Source organism: Lithobates pipiens, unplaced genomic scaffold (assembly GCF_037356315.1).
Source record: "Lithobates pipiens isolate NorthernLeopardFrog02 unplaced genomic scaffold, aLitPip1_a1.2 Scaffold_3, whole genome shotgun sequence".
Taxonomy (NCBI): domain Eukaryota; kingdom Metazoa; phylum Chordata; class Amphibia; order Anura; family Ranidae; genus Lithobates; species Lithobates pipiens.
The window spans coordinates 154,343,527-154,360,609 of NW_027507790.1; the positions used below are offsets into that span (position 1 = coordinate 154,343,527).

Here is a 17,083-nt window from a genome sequence, read left to right on the forward strand (position 1 = left end):
GCAGTGAAGTTGTCTGTTCTCCCTATGTTGTTAAACATAGCTCCTGACTCAAGTCCTTACATAAAATATGTCTAAATGTAGTATTTATGTGTAAGAGGGTTCCACCACCATTGCAAATTGTGTCATATGTTTTCCATGGGCAAGGACTATTATCAGCCTTAACATTTCCCCACCAGCACTAATTTCAGCCTCTTACCAAGCCTAAACCCACAAAATGACAGCTGTTTATCAGCCATAACCAGCTTTCAAAACAGAAACAGGTTGTTCAATGGCTCTTTGGCCTTCCACATTGCATCTACATTAATTAACTTCTTGCACCCTTGGGACTTAGGACTGTTTCACACCACAGAGATGCAGCCTACATACATGTGGCAGCACAGTGGGCTAACTGGTTAGCACTTCTGCCTAGCAGCCCTGAGGTTCTTGGTTCAAATCCCAATCCTGCTACCTGCCTAGAGGTTTGTATGTTCTTCCTCTGTTGTGGTTTCTTTTTCACCAATGATTACATTTTAGATAATGGAACCCCAAGAAATACCATTATAAATCAAGTAAGTGTGGGTTTTCAACAAATCTAGAACTGTGATATTTTGGGACAGATATGGATGTGTAAGTCTGGTGTGATCCTACACACATATTTTAATGTGGTATGCTGATGATGAATGATGAATGTGCTTTGTCAGCAATTTGTGTGAAGCGGCCCTCACAAAGTTGTAATTTCCTGTTTTGTGTCCTCCACATGCCCAACAACATACGTAAATTTTAATTTTGAGATTTTTGGGATCACTGATCATGGCCAGAGCCTTGGATATTTGTTATTGAGGTTTACCCTGCACAGATATCTATGCTGATGCACTATTTCATTTGTAAAGAGTGTGTATTCCTGATGAACGGGTTTGAGCACTTGAGGCATACATGGGTGTGTCCTTTACTGGGTGGGTGGAGGTGAGCTAGCAAACATAGCTAGGTTATTTAAAGGCCTGCATTTGTGGTGAAGTTTGTATATTGGGTTACAAATAGATATGTTTTTTGTGTTTTTTTGGAGGGATGCGAATAATTCCTGACCCACACCCCACCCACTAGACTTACATTTGCTATGTAATGGTTTAGATGAAAAGGAAGTTTCCTGCTAATTCATTCCTGCTGTGTGTGTCAATGTAGTTTGTGCACTGCCTTTTTTTCACTTTTGTGTTAATTTTGTGTTTTTGCTTATGATAATCCTGCCATTTAACTTTTTTCACCTTTCCTCAGTGTTGTTGGAGCTTGTTTGGCCACCAGGCCTCCAAAATGCTAGTGGTGATTCTGCCACAGTTCTCTCCTATACCCCCTCCTCTTCTTGTTCCTCTACGGCCTCTTCTGCAGATTTGTCTTCTGAAGTAGCAGTGCACTGTAAGCATTCAAGGGGCTACGCAGGTAGTCAGGCTAAAAGATGCCATGCAGTGCTTCAGTTGATCTGCCTAGGGGAGAGAAGCCACACTGGAGCAGAGATTCTGCCAGCTCTGCAGGGGCCAGCTCAGAGGTGGTTGACGCTACAACAGCTTCAGCCAGGAATGGTTTTATGCGACAATGGCACCAACCTTCTTTCCACCCTCTGACAGGAACACTTGACACATATTCCATGTTTGGCACATGTCCTGAATTTAGTGGTGCAGTGGTTATTGAGCAGGTATCCAGGCTTACAGGATCTCCTGAGGCAGATCAGAAAAGTCTGTGGTCATTTCCACTGGCCATACAATGCCAGTACTCGGCTGGCTGACATTCAAAGGGAATGCAACCTGCCCACCAACCGCCTCATTTGTGACATGCCCACCAGATGGAACTCAATGTTGGCAATGCTGCAGCAGCTGCACACACAGCAGAATTCTATTAATGAGTACCTGTGCTAGTATGGCACCAGGACAGGGTCAGGGGAGCTTGGCTTCTTTTCACCATGCCAGTGGCTACTGATCAAGGATGCATGCACTGTCCTGTCACCATTTGAGGAGGTCACAAGGATGGTGAGCAGCGACAATGCATGCATCAGTAACACTGTCCCTCTAGTCTTCCTGTGGAGCACGTGCTTTGTGGAATCATGGACAGGGCACTTAAGGCAGAACAGCGGGAGGAAGAAGACTTCCGTACCTCTCAAGGCCCCATTTATCCAGATAGCATTTCTGCGGGCCCATCAAACACACAGGAAAAAAGAGGAGGACAATTGTGTCAGCATGGATGTAGAGGATAACACTCAGCAGCAGTCTTCAAGGGATGGTTTTCAGTCCTCAGAAACCCAGGGAATTATACATAGCTAGTAGGTAGTTACAGATCATGTTATCCTTAGCGACCCAGAGGACTCAGAATCTAATGCCTCTATAAACTTACGCTGCATGGCCTCCCTTATTCTGAAAACCCTGCAAAAGGACCCTAGTATTTATGGTATCAAGGAGAGGGATCATTACTGGCAACCCTTTTTGATCCACATTACAAGGTTGCAGAACTTGTCCGACATTCGCAGAGGGGGCAGAGGATGAAACATCTTCAGGAAGCCTTGAAGAAAGGTTTGTGCAACGCATTTCCAGACCCTAGGAGATTACAATTTCCTGGTGCTAGACAACGTGTTGCTGAGGCTTTGTTCAGTCAGAGGAAGAGCGGTGGAGAAGTAGGCTGGCTGACAATTTTTCAGTCCTCAGCGCCAAGGTCTGATCAGTTCAAGCAAGCATCACTAGCGCCTGTATTACATGGTGCAGGAATATCTGGGGGCAAGAGCAGACTTGGAGACGCTTCCAACAGAGCTTCCACTGGGTTACTGGGTCTTGAGGATGGTCCAATGGCCAAAACTTGCTTATTATGGATGCGGGATCCCTTGAAGACTGCCTATGCGGACTATTCTATTTCTTGATGATGCTAGCTTCCAACAATATTTTTAGTTTAAGGCACCACCATCACCACCCAAGGCATAATTTCCTGCCCCTGTTTAACAGGAGCATGTAATTACAATTTTTGGTCTAATATTTTACAGCAGGGCCCGTTCCTGCGCCCAACAAGAGTAACTGTAAGGGCTTACAGTGTTCTGGTACCACCAATACCTAAGGCCCAATTTTATGGAGTTTATAGGGCAGGCCGTAAAGTATATATACTGCTGTTCAGAGTATATAGTGCCTGGGGGAGCCCCACGGCATTTTTTTAAACATTTCGGCGTAGACACCAAATGACGTCCTTGGCTTTTAGCGGGGATATCTGAATAATGCTTGTAGCTACAGGCATCATTGGATCATTGGCCTGGTATGGATTTTGGGCGTGACATCCATTTGTTTTTTTGTATTTTTGGTATTTTTATCCATATTGCTGGGATCCAACAATTCCTTTACAGCTGTAAGCAGTTTTAAATGACATTTTTTTCTTTAGAAATTTCAGTTTGTGCTACTTTACAGGGATACTAAGGTCACCCCCCAGCCCCAGGCAAGATATTTAAAGGAATATTTAATTTTTATTGTTTCACTTTAAGCATTATTAAAATCACTGCTCCTGAAAAAACTGCTGTTTTTAAAACTTTTTTTTGCATTGATACATGTCCCCTGGGGCAGGACCCGGGTCCCACAACACTTTTTATGTCAATAACTTGCATATAAGCCTTTAAAATTAGCACTTTTAATTTTTTACATTCATGTCCCATAGACTTTAACAGTGTTCACGTGTTTGAACAAATGTTTGCATGTTCTGCTGCGAGCCGAACCGGGGGGGGGGGGGGGGGGGGGGTTCGGCTCATCCATAGCGGTAATGATCTGAACTGCCCTGATCATGGTCCTGAGGTAACCAGTATGCTTTACAACAGCTAGTATTCACCTGGGTATGAAATCCGACTGATTGGAGACTGATGTTAGCTCATAGATTTGAGAGCTGAAATCTCCTGCCAATGCAATGACTGTTTTGGATACATTTAGAGACATCATTGTGGTGAAGATCAGCTGCTTAGAAGAAGGAGCCGTTAGCAAAGAAGAAAACTGTCCATTTTCAAAGTTCATGCGATACAATTCTGATCCATTACTACCAGAAACTGATAGATGAGCTGCAACAAGGAAGAGGAACAATAATTGAAATATCCACTTAATAAAACAGCTCTTTTATTTTGTTCATATATAAATATATTCCTCAAACACTGAAAGTAACGACAGCGACAATTATGCAACTGAGCAAATGTTTGTGTTTTTGATTTGATTACATTATTGAATACATTTTATTATTATTATATTATTATTTGTTATAATTATTTATAGTTATTTATTATATTATAATTTATGATTTTGTGTTTCAAACTTTATCATACCCGGGATGTCTGCTAGACTCTTGTTAGGACAGATAAAAGTGTTTTTACTAAGAATTACAGGCCTACAATACAAACATCAAAATTTCTATGCCAAACATTGTACTGCTTTCAACATTAAAATTGGACATAATCATACCGCCAGGGAGGTTAACTGTAGTTGCCCATAACTTCTTGATCTGAATCCTAGTGACAGATGCGTCTGTGTCCTATTGTTATCATTTCACATGCACAGCACCAGATAGCTAAGTCTGTGCTACTGTATGTATGTAGTGGTCATCTTCCTGTATATTAGTGAGTAAATTTGTTAAATGCAATAAAGTTTATATGCAACTCTTGTTATTTTACTCAACCCTTCTGGTCTGGGATTCTAGCTAGTTTTAGCTCAGAGATTTATAACCAGCATAGGCTAGAGCCAGATTAGGCATTTGATGGCCACTTCTGGTAGTTAGAGGTCCGGTTGCATAACAGACTGGAAACTACTAGGGACTATGATGCAGAGTAGATAGGTTGACTCTGAGTTCCAGTGCCACACCATAAAGACAGGCACTGCATCACGATCATCTTCAGGGGCCCCTGCAGCTGAACTTTGCTGCAATATTCATCTGGGATATCTTTATTAATAACTATATATACCCAAGTATATGTGCGTAATTCCTCCAGGACTCTTGCTGAGCCCTTTCTAGATAATGCCTGTTTGTACATTTCTTTTTTTTCCACCATGTTTATATTGTAATTTTCAAAGCAAAATAGAAGTTATAAGCATTCTAATATAGCATTGACACGCTTTTTTTCAGTAATAAGATGCATGTAGGAAGTCTAAACTTGGCATATACAATTTTTATAATAACAAGGGTGGTATTTTAAGGTTGAACAAATAGAATTTATCATATAAATCCGTAACATGTTGGTGAGATTGGTCGTGCTACCTACAGGCACTTTCAGACACCCCTATGGGAGCATATTGTGTCCAGGGGGGAGCACGGTCAATTATCACACTGGGTACGATTCTTTCTTATTTTTCATGATACTGTATTAACTAAAAACCTGTTAGTAATTTATTTAGGATTTCCAATATTAACTCTTAAGCCCTTTTGTCTTAGAAAGAGGCTTCAAGATCAATAGGTCTAACAGTATTAGAGAAGTTGTAATAAAGGGGTGTAAAGGTCTTGTTACTGAAGTAAATAGGGGGTTATGTGAGGAAGAATATCTTAAATGATTGAAGAAGTTTTGACAGTACATCTTGTAAGGAATATTTTAGCTTTTAGCTATGTGTGGGGATCTCCATGTAGAGAGTTTGAATAATGGATCCAACATTCCCAGGTTTCACTAAATTTGGTAGGGTTGGCTTTCATTATATGTATCAGCTCTTCTATTTTGGCTGTTTGACATACATAACGTATCCAATCTGTTACCATTGGTGGGGTAGATGAGTTCCATTTTAGCTGTTTGTACATATATATATATATATATATATATATATATATATATATATATATATATATTATTATTCATCTTTTTTTATATGTGCATCTATATATTTATGGTTAATAGTATATACTGTATGCTGCTTGTAGTAGTTCCTCTGCTCCCAATGACTTTGATTAGATTACTGGTTAATTTCCCAGGGTTGTAACACTGCCAACTTTCTTATCAAACCCACTCTTCCACTTATCAAAGGTTCTGGTTCTTTTACTTACCAACAGGTTTAGCACACTATCCTGTTTGGGGAGCATCATTCCCCATAACCATAAAGAGGGCTACAAATGGTTCTCTATAAACAGGCCAGTGTGTTTACAGATATATAACTTTATACTATGAGAAGTGCATTTGAAACAGACAAATACATACCCAACCCTGAAGGGGGCATAAAAGCATGAATCATATTTGCAGCCCTGAAAGAGATGGTCTGTATTTTCCTCATCCATGTCTGTCCTGACTCCCATAGAAAAATAACAATGGATTCATTTTCTCCTGTAAGATAATGCAAACAGCTTTTATCATACTGTAAATCATTTATAGTAACTAGAAAATGAAAAATCTCCTACATGGACAAAATATATTTTGATAAGCTCTCACAATTGCCAAGACATAGAACCCATGTTAATCAGCTCACTCTTTTCAACAAGGCTTCATTCAGATGGGCGCCGGCAACTGTACTGTGTGTATGAGGTGTTTGTTTACACACCTGCACCCGTGCCAAGCTGTGTGCAGGCACCTTATGGAATTGGATGTAGAATCAGGGGCTGCACAGACAGCCACGTGTCAAAATCAGACAGACGTGCAGGAATGTGTGCATGGCCCTGAACACAGACAATGTGCATCAGCCCCAGCACACTTGTCAGATTTTGACATGTGGCTGTGTCTGTGCTTGTTTTTGATGCTATGTTGCTATGAGATCTAGAGCTCACAGACTTTTCTTGCTTTCGTGCATCTGTGCTTACATGTGCATGTGCATGCACATATGATGTATTTCCTGAGCGCAGAACTTTCAGCTGTTTTCTAGTTTGTACCAGCATGTTGTGCTCCAAATGCAACTTTCAATAGAGAGGGTTTAATAATTTTACCTATGGACCTCCCATGGTGATTGATACACTTATAGCTTTATTGTTGATGTGTTGTGCACTTACAGGGATATCTTGGCTATAAAAGGAGGAGAGTATACAGCATTTATCTCAAATCAACTGCAATCTGAAAGATACTCCAAAGCTGGCCATGGATGAGTAGTTTTTCCACCATCCATACAAACGAGGTGAATGAAGAAATCTCCTTCCTGGGATATTGTATTCTGACAGTGGGACCCGACATTGTCAGAATACTCTATTCAACGGCTTTAGCCTTATTATAGGTAATATCTCTTAAACGTGCATACTTTTTAGGGGACATTTAGGGCTTTGGGTGATAAAGCTAATCTAAAATTGTTCCCAGAATCTAGGAAAGTCATGATTATCTTCTAGAGAATGTCTGGAATGAAATTTCGTTTTTTATAATAAATTTGCAAATTATATAGGAAGAAAGTACAAAGGAAGCCAGTAATGCAACAGGTGTGTGCTGGCTTTACTTTATTTTTGGACTGTAATCAATACATACCTTGAAACCTGGAATCAATTCATACCTTGAAAAAATACAATGTAGATGTCGGCACCAGAAACTAAGGAATCCACTCTGGTAGTTCCAGTGACTGCAATATCTTGCGGATTTTCAAATTTGTTATTAGACCATGAGTACATTAGAGAACTGTGGTCAGAAGCTCCAAGGCACAAGACCATGTAGAGAAATCCTCCCCGAGGGAACACTGACAGCCAGGTAACTCCTTGGACTGGGAAGTTGTGATGCAACACAAACATACCGCTGCTCAATTTAAACACCTAAATCAAAACACATAATATTAAAAATCTGGTTAAAAATACATTTTGACAATCTGTTATACAAAAATCTATTGTTTTTAACATTTATTCCAACACCTTTTATCACAACCATGTACCGATCACATTTTTTTTCATAAAGTTCCAATTATCAGTCACTAGGCTCAATTAAATTGTAATGTATTTAGTATTTTCATTACTGGGTGTTATTTCATTTTTAAGGTTTCAAAAAGGTATTTTTTCTTATTAAATGCACAGATCAGCTGCATTTTCTATATGTGCATTAAAGTATTATTTTTCATGGTGTTTTATATGTAAAAGTCAAATCACAGCATGCAATTTCACTTTTTAAAATAACACAGAACTATGAGGACAGCAGAAAATTAAACCCACCAGTATTCAAATAAAATACAGATTCATCTGAAAAAAATACCAATGTAAAATATATTTAAAGGCAACAATTTTTTCAATTTTTGATTGACTGGGGAAGGGTTGAAACTACTGTCAGTTTTTTTATGTGTGTTCATATAGGGGGATTTTCCTTCTGTTCTTGTCCTGTGGACAGAACAGGAAGTGTTCTGCCTTAATTTCATGTATTTTTTTTATATGTTGTAATGAACTGCATTGGGTTATTATTGTTCTGTAGTATGCTGACATTTAGTAGTGATTTTGGACCACTACAACTTTTCTACTACTTTATGTGATTTGGTTTCCCCTCTGTCCTCTTCTTCTGTTTAGTGCTGGTTAGTTCAATCCTAGCTAGACCCTCCCTGTCTATTCCATGTTCCCTGAGTCAGTGTTAGTAATTGGCAGGGCTTAAAGGGGTTGCATAGGTTTGTTTTTAAATAACAAACATGTCATACTTACCTCCACTGTGCAGTTTGTTTTGCACAGAGTGGCCCCAATCCTCGTCTTCTGGGGTCCCTCAGTGGCTATCTTGGCTTCTCCCGCAAGAGCTAACCCCCCTCTGGGAAGCACTCTCCCAAGGGGGCTAGCTTGCAGGCATGCTACCATGTGATACAGTCGGCAGCCATAGCCACCGAGTGTATCACTCGGCCCCACCCCCGGCGCGCCACATCATTGATTTGATTGACAGCAGCAGGAGCCAATGGCTGTGCTGCTATCAATCATCCAATGAAAATCCCACGGGAGCTAGGGGAAGGCAAAGCAGGATCCCGCCCATGAAGATTCTGGGCTTGGGTAAGTAAAACGGGGGCTCGGGGGGGGGGGGGGGGGCAGAGAGTGCAAGGTGTTTTTTCACCTTAATGCATAGGATGCATTAAGGTGAAAAAACACGAAGCTTTACACCCCTTTAACAAAGTGATTGTCTTCATACAGATCAAAAGACAGGAACAGCCTCTGTACTGCAATTAGCTAAAGTAAAACACTATTGGATTCAAGTTCAGTGTCTTATTAAAGAGTTAAGCTGTCTGTGGATGGTGCCAAGATAGCAGGCGACCATACTGTCCAGACAATCTGGGGCTAAAGTAGTAAGCCGATGCATAAAGTGACATTTGAAACAGAACAGGAAGCAAGAAAAAACCTCTCCAGCTTAAGGGAGATACTCTGTTAGACAGCTGTCACTGCAACAGGTGTCCCCAATGAAACACCTATTCTGTTTTGTAACAACTCAAAATGTTGGATAATTTCCCACTGTCAGTCCAAGTGACAGTGGTCACAGCATAGATAGAGTGAATATCCCCAACCTGACAGAGGTTTTAATCCCTCAGAAAATGTTCTTTGAATTTAGATGCAATTAATGGGGTCAATCACACCACTGCACTGCAGTGACACTCGTGACATGTGTTGGTGCACTGCAGTATCATTCATTTTAAATAACATTCAAATGCACCTTCACTATGCACCTGCTTGGTAATGCACTTCTGTGCATTGGGGTGTGCTGTGCTAGAGATTTTTGGTGCATTAGGCAGCCCAACAGACCTGACTGGTGAATGGGCCCTAAAAGAAATAAAGGCTTTTAATAGTTAAATAACTGTTTCATTGTTGCAAAGAAATAATGATCACACACACCTATGTAAACATTTTGATGAGAAGATTAAGTGAGACAAAGTAACACATTTTGTTTTTCCTTCAGTTACATTTGTGCCAAAGCTATTTACTATTCAAAAATGGATAAAAATACCCAAAGTCCTAGTTATGTGTTTAGGGTAAGTTAGAGGTTCACTTCAAAAAGGCATGTCATAATACCAAACTAGAAGATCACTAAGAAATATGTTCAGTAAAATAACTATTTTGTAGAAAACGCATGAACATGGTCCATTTCAAATCATGTTATGTTTTTAAAAAATATATATTATAGACAGCTATCATACAAATAGATTCAACTGTAATTTCGAAAAAGAACACAATTTGCTAATCTTTCATGAATTTTAAACTTAAACCCACACTCGCGCTCTTAATCACAATTCAGAGTTGACAATAACCTACCTGAGAAGTACTTGTATAGCTTCCAATGACCAAATAATGGTCATGATCTCCAACTGAGAAATGTTTGGCAATGCTAGTTCCTGGAACTAATAAGGTCTGTTTCTGGAATGACAAACAAATAAGGTTCACTTCTAAGGCCTTTAAGATGGGCTCTGATATGCATGCAGGCAGGCAGGTGCAGTCTACTTTCTCCACTACAGACACGTTTTCCCGAGTGGCATTGCAGTTGGAGAGGAAGTCAAGAGGAACTATGGTTCCTATGTTATGCTCTATGGTTTCCTGGGTCACTGGGGAAGCTATGCAATTGGATGCTGTTGCTCCATGTGACTCTAGCAGCCACCTTGGGTCAGACATAGCTTATTTAAGGCCTTGGCACCCAGGTTTGCCATGCATTTTGCAAGTGGGTAGAGTAGGAAAACATACCCTGTCTGATAGGGACAGAACTAGTGGCAGGTAAAGTGTAGGGCTCATAGCTTCTCTGGACATTTTCCTGCTTGAGCATGGGATGGCCAGGCCTTATTCTGCCCCTCCCAACAGGTTGAAACATGCTCTCTAAATGCTGTTGGACCTGTGAGTCTTCCTAGTTGAGCTGTTTTCCCACTGGGTTTATTATAATCTCTCTTTGCATTATTTCATTTCATTTCATTTCTTTCATTGCACTTGGACTGTGTATGTTATTGCCTTTGCACGGCACTGCAGCCCACCTATATGCATACATATTACTAAATAGGTACTTCAGTAAAAAAAAAAAAAAATCTGAATGTGTTTCTAAATGCCCACAATATAGCACACAATATTGCTGGCTATTAATATTTATAAGAAATAACATTGTAAAATGTTGATTTAGGAATTCCTTAGGAGATCAGGAAGGTTTTTCGGTCTACTGTAAGAGCAAACTTGATCACACTTCTTTTTTTTTTTTGTTTTACCCTAAATCAGCTGCAAGTTTATGATTCTAAGCATGCAGGTTTTTAATTTGTTTTTGTCTTTTTGCTAAACTAAATGGACATGTGTCTTTTTTTCAACCTATGTAATTATGTAATAAATACATGAATACATGTAATGATAATTATCTGTTTTCAAGAAGTACATTACCAGTGATAATCCATCCTTTGTGAAAGTATACACTGTGTTATTAGAGAATTGACTGGCAATAACAATGTACGAAGAGTCATTTACTGTAAAGGTCACACAATGCCAAGGGTTTTCTATTGTCAAATCCTGTGAAAGAAAGAACAATGTATCCATAATTTTAATTGACTGATATATCATTTCTCCCATTATCTCCACTTTGACTTGTATAGCAACATACCTGAATAGGTACTAGTACCCCACGCCACTCATAAATTGTGGAAGTGGGATGTGCAGTCAGTACACCATACTGTGTACCATCATGGGAGAAGAAACCCCAGCTGCTAGCTGACACATTGAAGAAGCCTTGCAGAACAGATAAAACACTATAGGGTCCCTCTGAAATGATAATTGGGATATTGTTCAAATAGAATGTAATATAAATGGTATCATCAAAACTAAAAAAGTGTACTTACAAAACATACACTATAATTTCTCGTGCTTAATGCGTATATAAAACCAAAACACAAAAATGTAATATACTGTAGTCTTTAAATGGGGCAACTACATTTGTGTTTTTTTCAGGCCTTTTTGTATTTTGGGTAATCCTAGGAAGAACAGACCCCATCACTTTATGTTTTATTTCCCATCATCTATGGGGGCGACCATTGCTGTCACACAGGCTGAACTTTAAACATGTCTGCCTTTTTCATCCCCATTACATGATGGAATAATGGGACTAATAGTTTACATAAGGTTAGGTAATAAATGTAAAGATAAAGATCTTTGTGCTTTCATTTAAGCTCACAGGAAGCACACTGCATTTCTGGCAAGATCAATGGTTATTTTCTGAACACACTGAAAATTTTAACCTTAGCCTGAAAAGTGAAAATGAATGCAGCCACCACATCTAAGGAATGGTAGGTTGAAATATATAAAATATATATTTTGGGTTTATGTATGCTTTAAATTATGTGCATAAGACACTAAAATCACTGAGGACCCGTAAGGAGCTCTCTCCTTCAGAGTGAATGGACAGCTGATTAATATGAAGCATTTTAATGTGGTCTTAATAACTCAGTATTGTAGATGCAAATGATTCTTTAACTGGTGAAGAATCAAAACAATGACAACTTACTTATGCCAAAGGCTGTCCCATATACGGTCTCCCACTCCACACTGACAGACATATTTAGTCCGTTGCTACGGGACACTCTCAGATAGACTGTCACATTGTTCTCTTCGACTGTCACAGAGCTCGTCCTAAGCTCCCAAAAAGACAAACATGAAGCTAGTTATTGTCAGTTCTTAAAAACAAAGAAAAGCAGGATTCTTTTTTAAAGACAAGCTTTTGAAATCACTAAAATGAAGGTTATCACTTTTACGCCCTTTCTTTAAAAAAAAAAAAAGAGATAACTCCTGGATGCACCCAACAAGCAGTCACAATATTGTGCCTAAGTCTAGCTACTTCCCTAGGTAATACTAATGGATAACGTAGAATACACAGGCAATTTTGCTGGTCCAGATCAGCTCAGTTATTGTATATTCCACATACATTTGGGTACTGTCAATAAGGGGATATCCTACTCCTGAAGGAATCGGAGTCAGATTTACACAGATATGTCTTTAAGGTACACAGTCACTGTATTTGCACAGTGGTGTTTCAAATGCATTTTTGTTTGGGAAAAAAGAATTTACGAATTAAAAAAAAAAAAACAGTAAAGTTAGCCCAATCATTTTATATAATGTGAAAGGTGATGTTATGCCGAGTAGATAGATACCTAACATGTCACGCTTTGAAATTGTTAACACACGTGGAATGGGGCCAAACTACGGTAGTTAAAAATCTCCACATGCTTTAAAAATTTCTATAGGTTACCTGTTTAGAATAACAAAGGAACTCTCATCCTAGAATAATTGCTCTTGCTCTGACGATCGCAGCGATACCTCATATGTGTGGTTTACATTTGCAGGCACGACTTACGTATACATTTGCGTCTGATCATTTTTATTGCTGTCACAAGGAATGTAAACACCCCTTGTAACAGTAGTAGTCAGTGACATGTCCTCTTTATGGAGGTATCTGGAGTCTATAAGACCCCAGATCCCACCTTTGCACTTAAAAGCATTCAAAATGCCAAGTTTGGCTGTTTTGAATGCTATATTTTTTTTTATTTGGCACCTTTAAGTCTTCAGTAAACTGGAAGTGATTTCATGACATCGCTTACAGGTTACTGGATCCGAGACCCGATCGAAGCTGATTCCAGCTTTGTTCGGGTCTTCGGCCCGTCGGCGGTCCCTCAGGCCTCCTGATGGGATGGGAGAGCTCAGGCAAGCCATGGAAGGCAGCGGAAGGGATAACATCAGAGCGGTTGCTAGCCGCATTGGTTGTTATCTCAAGAAAGCCAACCGTTTGCTGTAGACAATGGTACTGGGTGATGCCTGCAGCTGCAAGCATCACCCGGTTACAACCCTTTCAAGCCTTCATATTTGCATACTGGTGGTGTGAAGGGGTTAAGCTGGCCAACATTATACAGTTTTCTTGTTTAAATTCCCTTAGATTTATATTCAACTATGCAGTGCAAGGGCCTGCCTGATTGCATATAAATTGAAAGTGTTTAGGTTTGACCTCGGTTTTGGTAAATCTAAAGGAACATTAGTTGTCCTATAATCTGATTATCTACTAAGCATACCTATTGTACACATTAGGATATGTAGCTTTCTTGATCCTACATAGTACAGAGTATCTTAACGCCTAATTTACAGTGCAATGCTGACAAAGGAAACATTTTTAAAATGTAAACTATAGAGTGAAAGGTGACCCAAACTAAACTACAGGTGCCGCAGTTCCCCATGACTAAGCTCCGTGGGCAGAGTGAAAGGTGTTGGGGCATTGGCCTGGTTGGAGCCCAGGTTGGAGCTGTCATACATTTTCTTACAGGGTTTTGCACAGATTTGCAACTTGCAGGACTTTTCCCTTTTCCATATAGAGCGAAAGGGCCAAACTATGGTGATGCATATTGTCCATGTAACTCATAACTGTTTGTGTCCCTCAGTGTTACCTGTTATGTGTGGGGAAAATGCTGAAGAGTCCTTGTGGGGCCTGATTCTGCAGCACAGTTATTGAAGTCTGCAGTTTTGTGCCCAGCCTAGCTCCCCCAGTAGGATTAAACAATGTGATGATAAAATGTTCATCCATCTCTGGTTCTTCATCCAGAACTGCAGAAATTTCCAAAGTCTGTCAAGACAACAATAACTGGAATTAGAACCAAGCAATCAGCATCACATATTCCCTAGAAAGGTATGATTTTCAGAGCTAGCCATACATGCTGAAATTAAATTGAAAAATTATAAATATCTGGGTTTTAGAAGAGCATACTCTGTCCTTCTGTCTGTGAACAAACTATGGGGTCGGTTTTCCAAAACTAAAAACAGGTGCAGCTGTGCATGGTAGTCTGTGAGCTTTTAGCTTCAGTTTGTTTAATCAAGCATTGACCAAAAAATTGGAAGTTGATTGGCTTCTATGCACAGTGGAACCAGATTTTGCACTTTCCAGTTTTACTAAATCAACGCCTATGTGTCTATTAAAAACAGTGGGGTACCTCCAAACCAATTGCTGGTCTGATGTGATTGACTGCAAAAGATGACTCCAATTACCATTATTTGACAAAGGCATTTATCCCAGAGGTTTGCATACTTTTTCTATCAAGGACCTTGGTGGTTAAAAAAAATCTTCAATGCACAATATAATGTTGTGTGTCTTTGTCAGATAAGATCATCTTTATTTTTTATACGTCACGCTGCGTGTAGAAGCCATTCATACCAGAAACCCAGGAAACTCGAAAGGATTGACCACATTTTAGCTTGCATTTGAACAGGAAGTGCCATGGTTAATTATTCTCTCTTGACTAATTTGAAAAGCTTATTCTGTGCCCCTATATGATTCTGGTTTAATCACAATACTAGAGTGTCTATTTCACTGTCTATTGGTTAATTCTAGTGTTCAATTTTGATGTATAAAATATAGGAGACTGTAGCGGACCACCTGGCACTCCACCTGGGTGCCTCCACCAAACAGTGCCTCCTGTCCTACAAACCCTTCCAGCAGACCAAGAGCTAATACCAGCCCTTTACCCCAAGTATCATACACAGACAAAATGTTGAGGTAAAAACCAAAGGAATGATTGTTTATTGGAGAGAAATACATTTTTTTATACACTTCAAAAATAGGGCAGTCACCACAATGCAAATTTCAAACACCAATCCAATTAACAGTTAACAGTGATCTAAGTAAAAAGTTAATTAATTAACATAAACACATAAACATCCCACAATGGTTTGCTAATGAGGTAAAGTGGACACAATACTAATCACACCCCCAAGAGGATTGGCAGACAGACAGAAATAATAGGCGACTCTAATTACAATGGGAATTCACACCTAGAAGGCACAAAATGGGGAATTATACATTGTGCGAAAAACAGATTACACAGAGCAACAAGAGACCTCAGCATCAGGATGTTTTAAGCTGAATATAATCCTCTGCTTAGAGTCTCTGAGTCTAGGAGGCAGTTGAAGCAGTCATTGCTGGCTTGGGCACAGAGGCCCAAATCTGTATCCAGGCCCTAGGTGCCCAGAGTCTGTGTATTTCAGGGAGACATAAACCCGAACCTGAAGCAAAACAACCTAAAGGTGCCACAGGCACACACTTCCCAAAGAATAGAGCCCCCTCAAAAGCCAGGGCCCATAGACAGTAGGCAAGAGACTACCCTGCAGTCCCCTACAAAAGCCTCTGTCCTGGTTGGGTCTGTCACAGAGACATATGTGCCACTGACAAGAATTATTATCCTTTTTTTTATGATTTATTTCAGGAGGAGCACGTTTAAAATACTAAAACTTATTTGAGAAATGCCCAGTGAGAGTGGAAGCATTATTGAACATTAACATTACCTTAAACCTCTCTCCTTCCTCCAGTACAACATAACCTTCTACTGGGCTTAGGTCACCAGATGCATCTGAACCATTTTCTCCAGTGATGAGATACTGGACACTGACAGTCCCAAATATCCCTTGTGGTGGTTCTCTGATAATATAAAGCACTGCAACACTTTCCATCAGGTACATTGCTGTGGGCTCCCGCAAGAAGAAGTGATCGCTGTTATTAAATGATATAACTCCATGACCATCATCACTGGCCAGGATTTTGACAGAAGCTGTGAAAACAAAGCATAAATAGGACAATAAATGAAACCAGTGGTCTCCAGACTGTGGCCCTGGGGCTGGATGCACCCCTTTGCTTGTCTTTACCTGGCCTTTGGGACATTATTCCTCCAATTAACACCAATTATTGGGCACAGTTTCTCCCACTGACAGCATAGATGGGGCACTATTTCTTCTACTAAAACCAATGTTGGGGCATTTTCTACTTCCATCAGCCACAGTTTGCCCCCCTAAATCCTGAAGGACAGTAAACTGGTCCTCTGTTTAGAAAGTTTGGTCAAGTTTGGCCAAAATCCTGGCCAAGCCTGAATTAAACAAATGGATTTGGCTAGCAATATCATCATTAAAATATTTAAATATTATTAAGGTCAGAAAAATATATACATTTTTCAGATGCATCTGCAGTCCTCCATACTATGCTAAGTGACAGTGCTGAACCTGGTGCCAAAATAATGTGCTTCCAAAAGTCTGAGTAGTTACATGTTTAGGCATTTGTCAAATAATTCACATTAAAGTATTAGGCAACAAAAACAGTCAATGCTTTTAAAACTAACAACACATGGCAACTGTACGTGTTTTCCAAATTTGATTTGGAATTTAAATTGTATTTTGATACTTTTTCTTCCCGTTTGCCCCATAAGTGTTTGCTGCTGCTTTTTTTTATGTACAAACTATGGTTGTAGAT

At 39.7% G+C, this 17,083-nt stretch overlaps 1 protein-coding gene across 2 annotated transcripts in view; it reads right to left on the minus strand.

The window, feature by feature from the left end:
• ADGRV1 (adhesion G protein-coupled receptor V1) overlaps window positions 1-17,083 on the minus strand; it is a 710,193-nt gene that overhangs the window by 456,344 nt on the left and 236,766 nt on the right. For both annotated transcript variants that reach the window (XM_077462401.1, XM_077462400.1), the window contains 9 exons: window positions 16,129-16,391; window positions 14,241-14,416; window positions 12,317-12,441; window positions 11,420-11,577; window positions 11,203-11,328; window positions 10,108-10,209; window positions 7,410-7,662; window positions 6,146-6,268; window positions 3,817-4,039 (listed from right to left, as the gene is read on the minus strand). In XM_077462401.1, coding sequence (XP_077318527.1) covers window positions 3,817-4,039; window positions 6,146-6,268; window positions 7,410-7,662; window positions 10,108-10,209; window positions 11,203-11,328; window positions 11,420-11,577; window positions 12,317-12,441; window positions 14,241-14,416; window positions 16,129-16,391 — 1,549 coding nt within the window. The remainder of the gene's footprint in view (window positions 1-3,816; window positions 4,040-6,145; window positions 6,269-7,409; window positions 7,663-10,107; window positions 10,210-11,202; window positions 11,329-11,419; window positions 11,578-12,316; window positions 12,442-14,240; window positions 14,417-16,128; window positions 16,392-17,083) is intronic.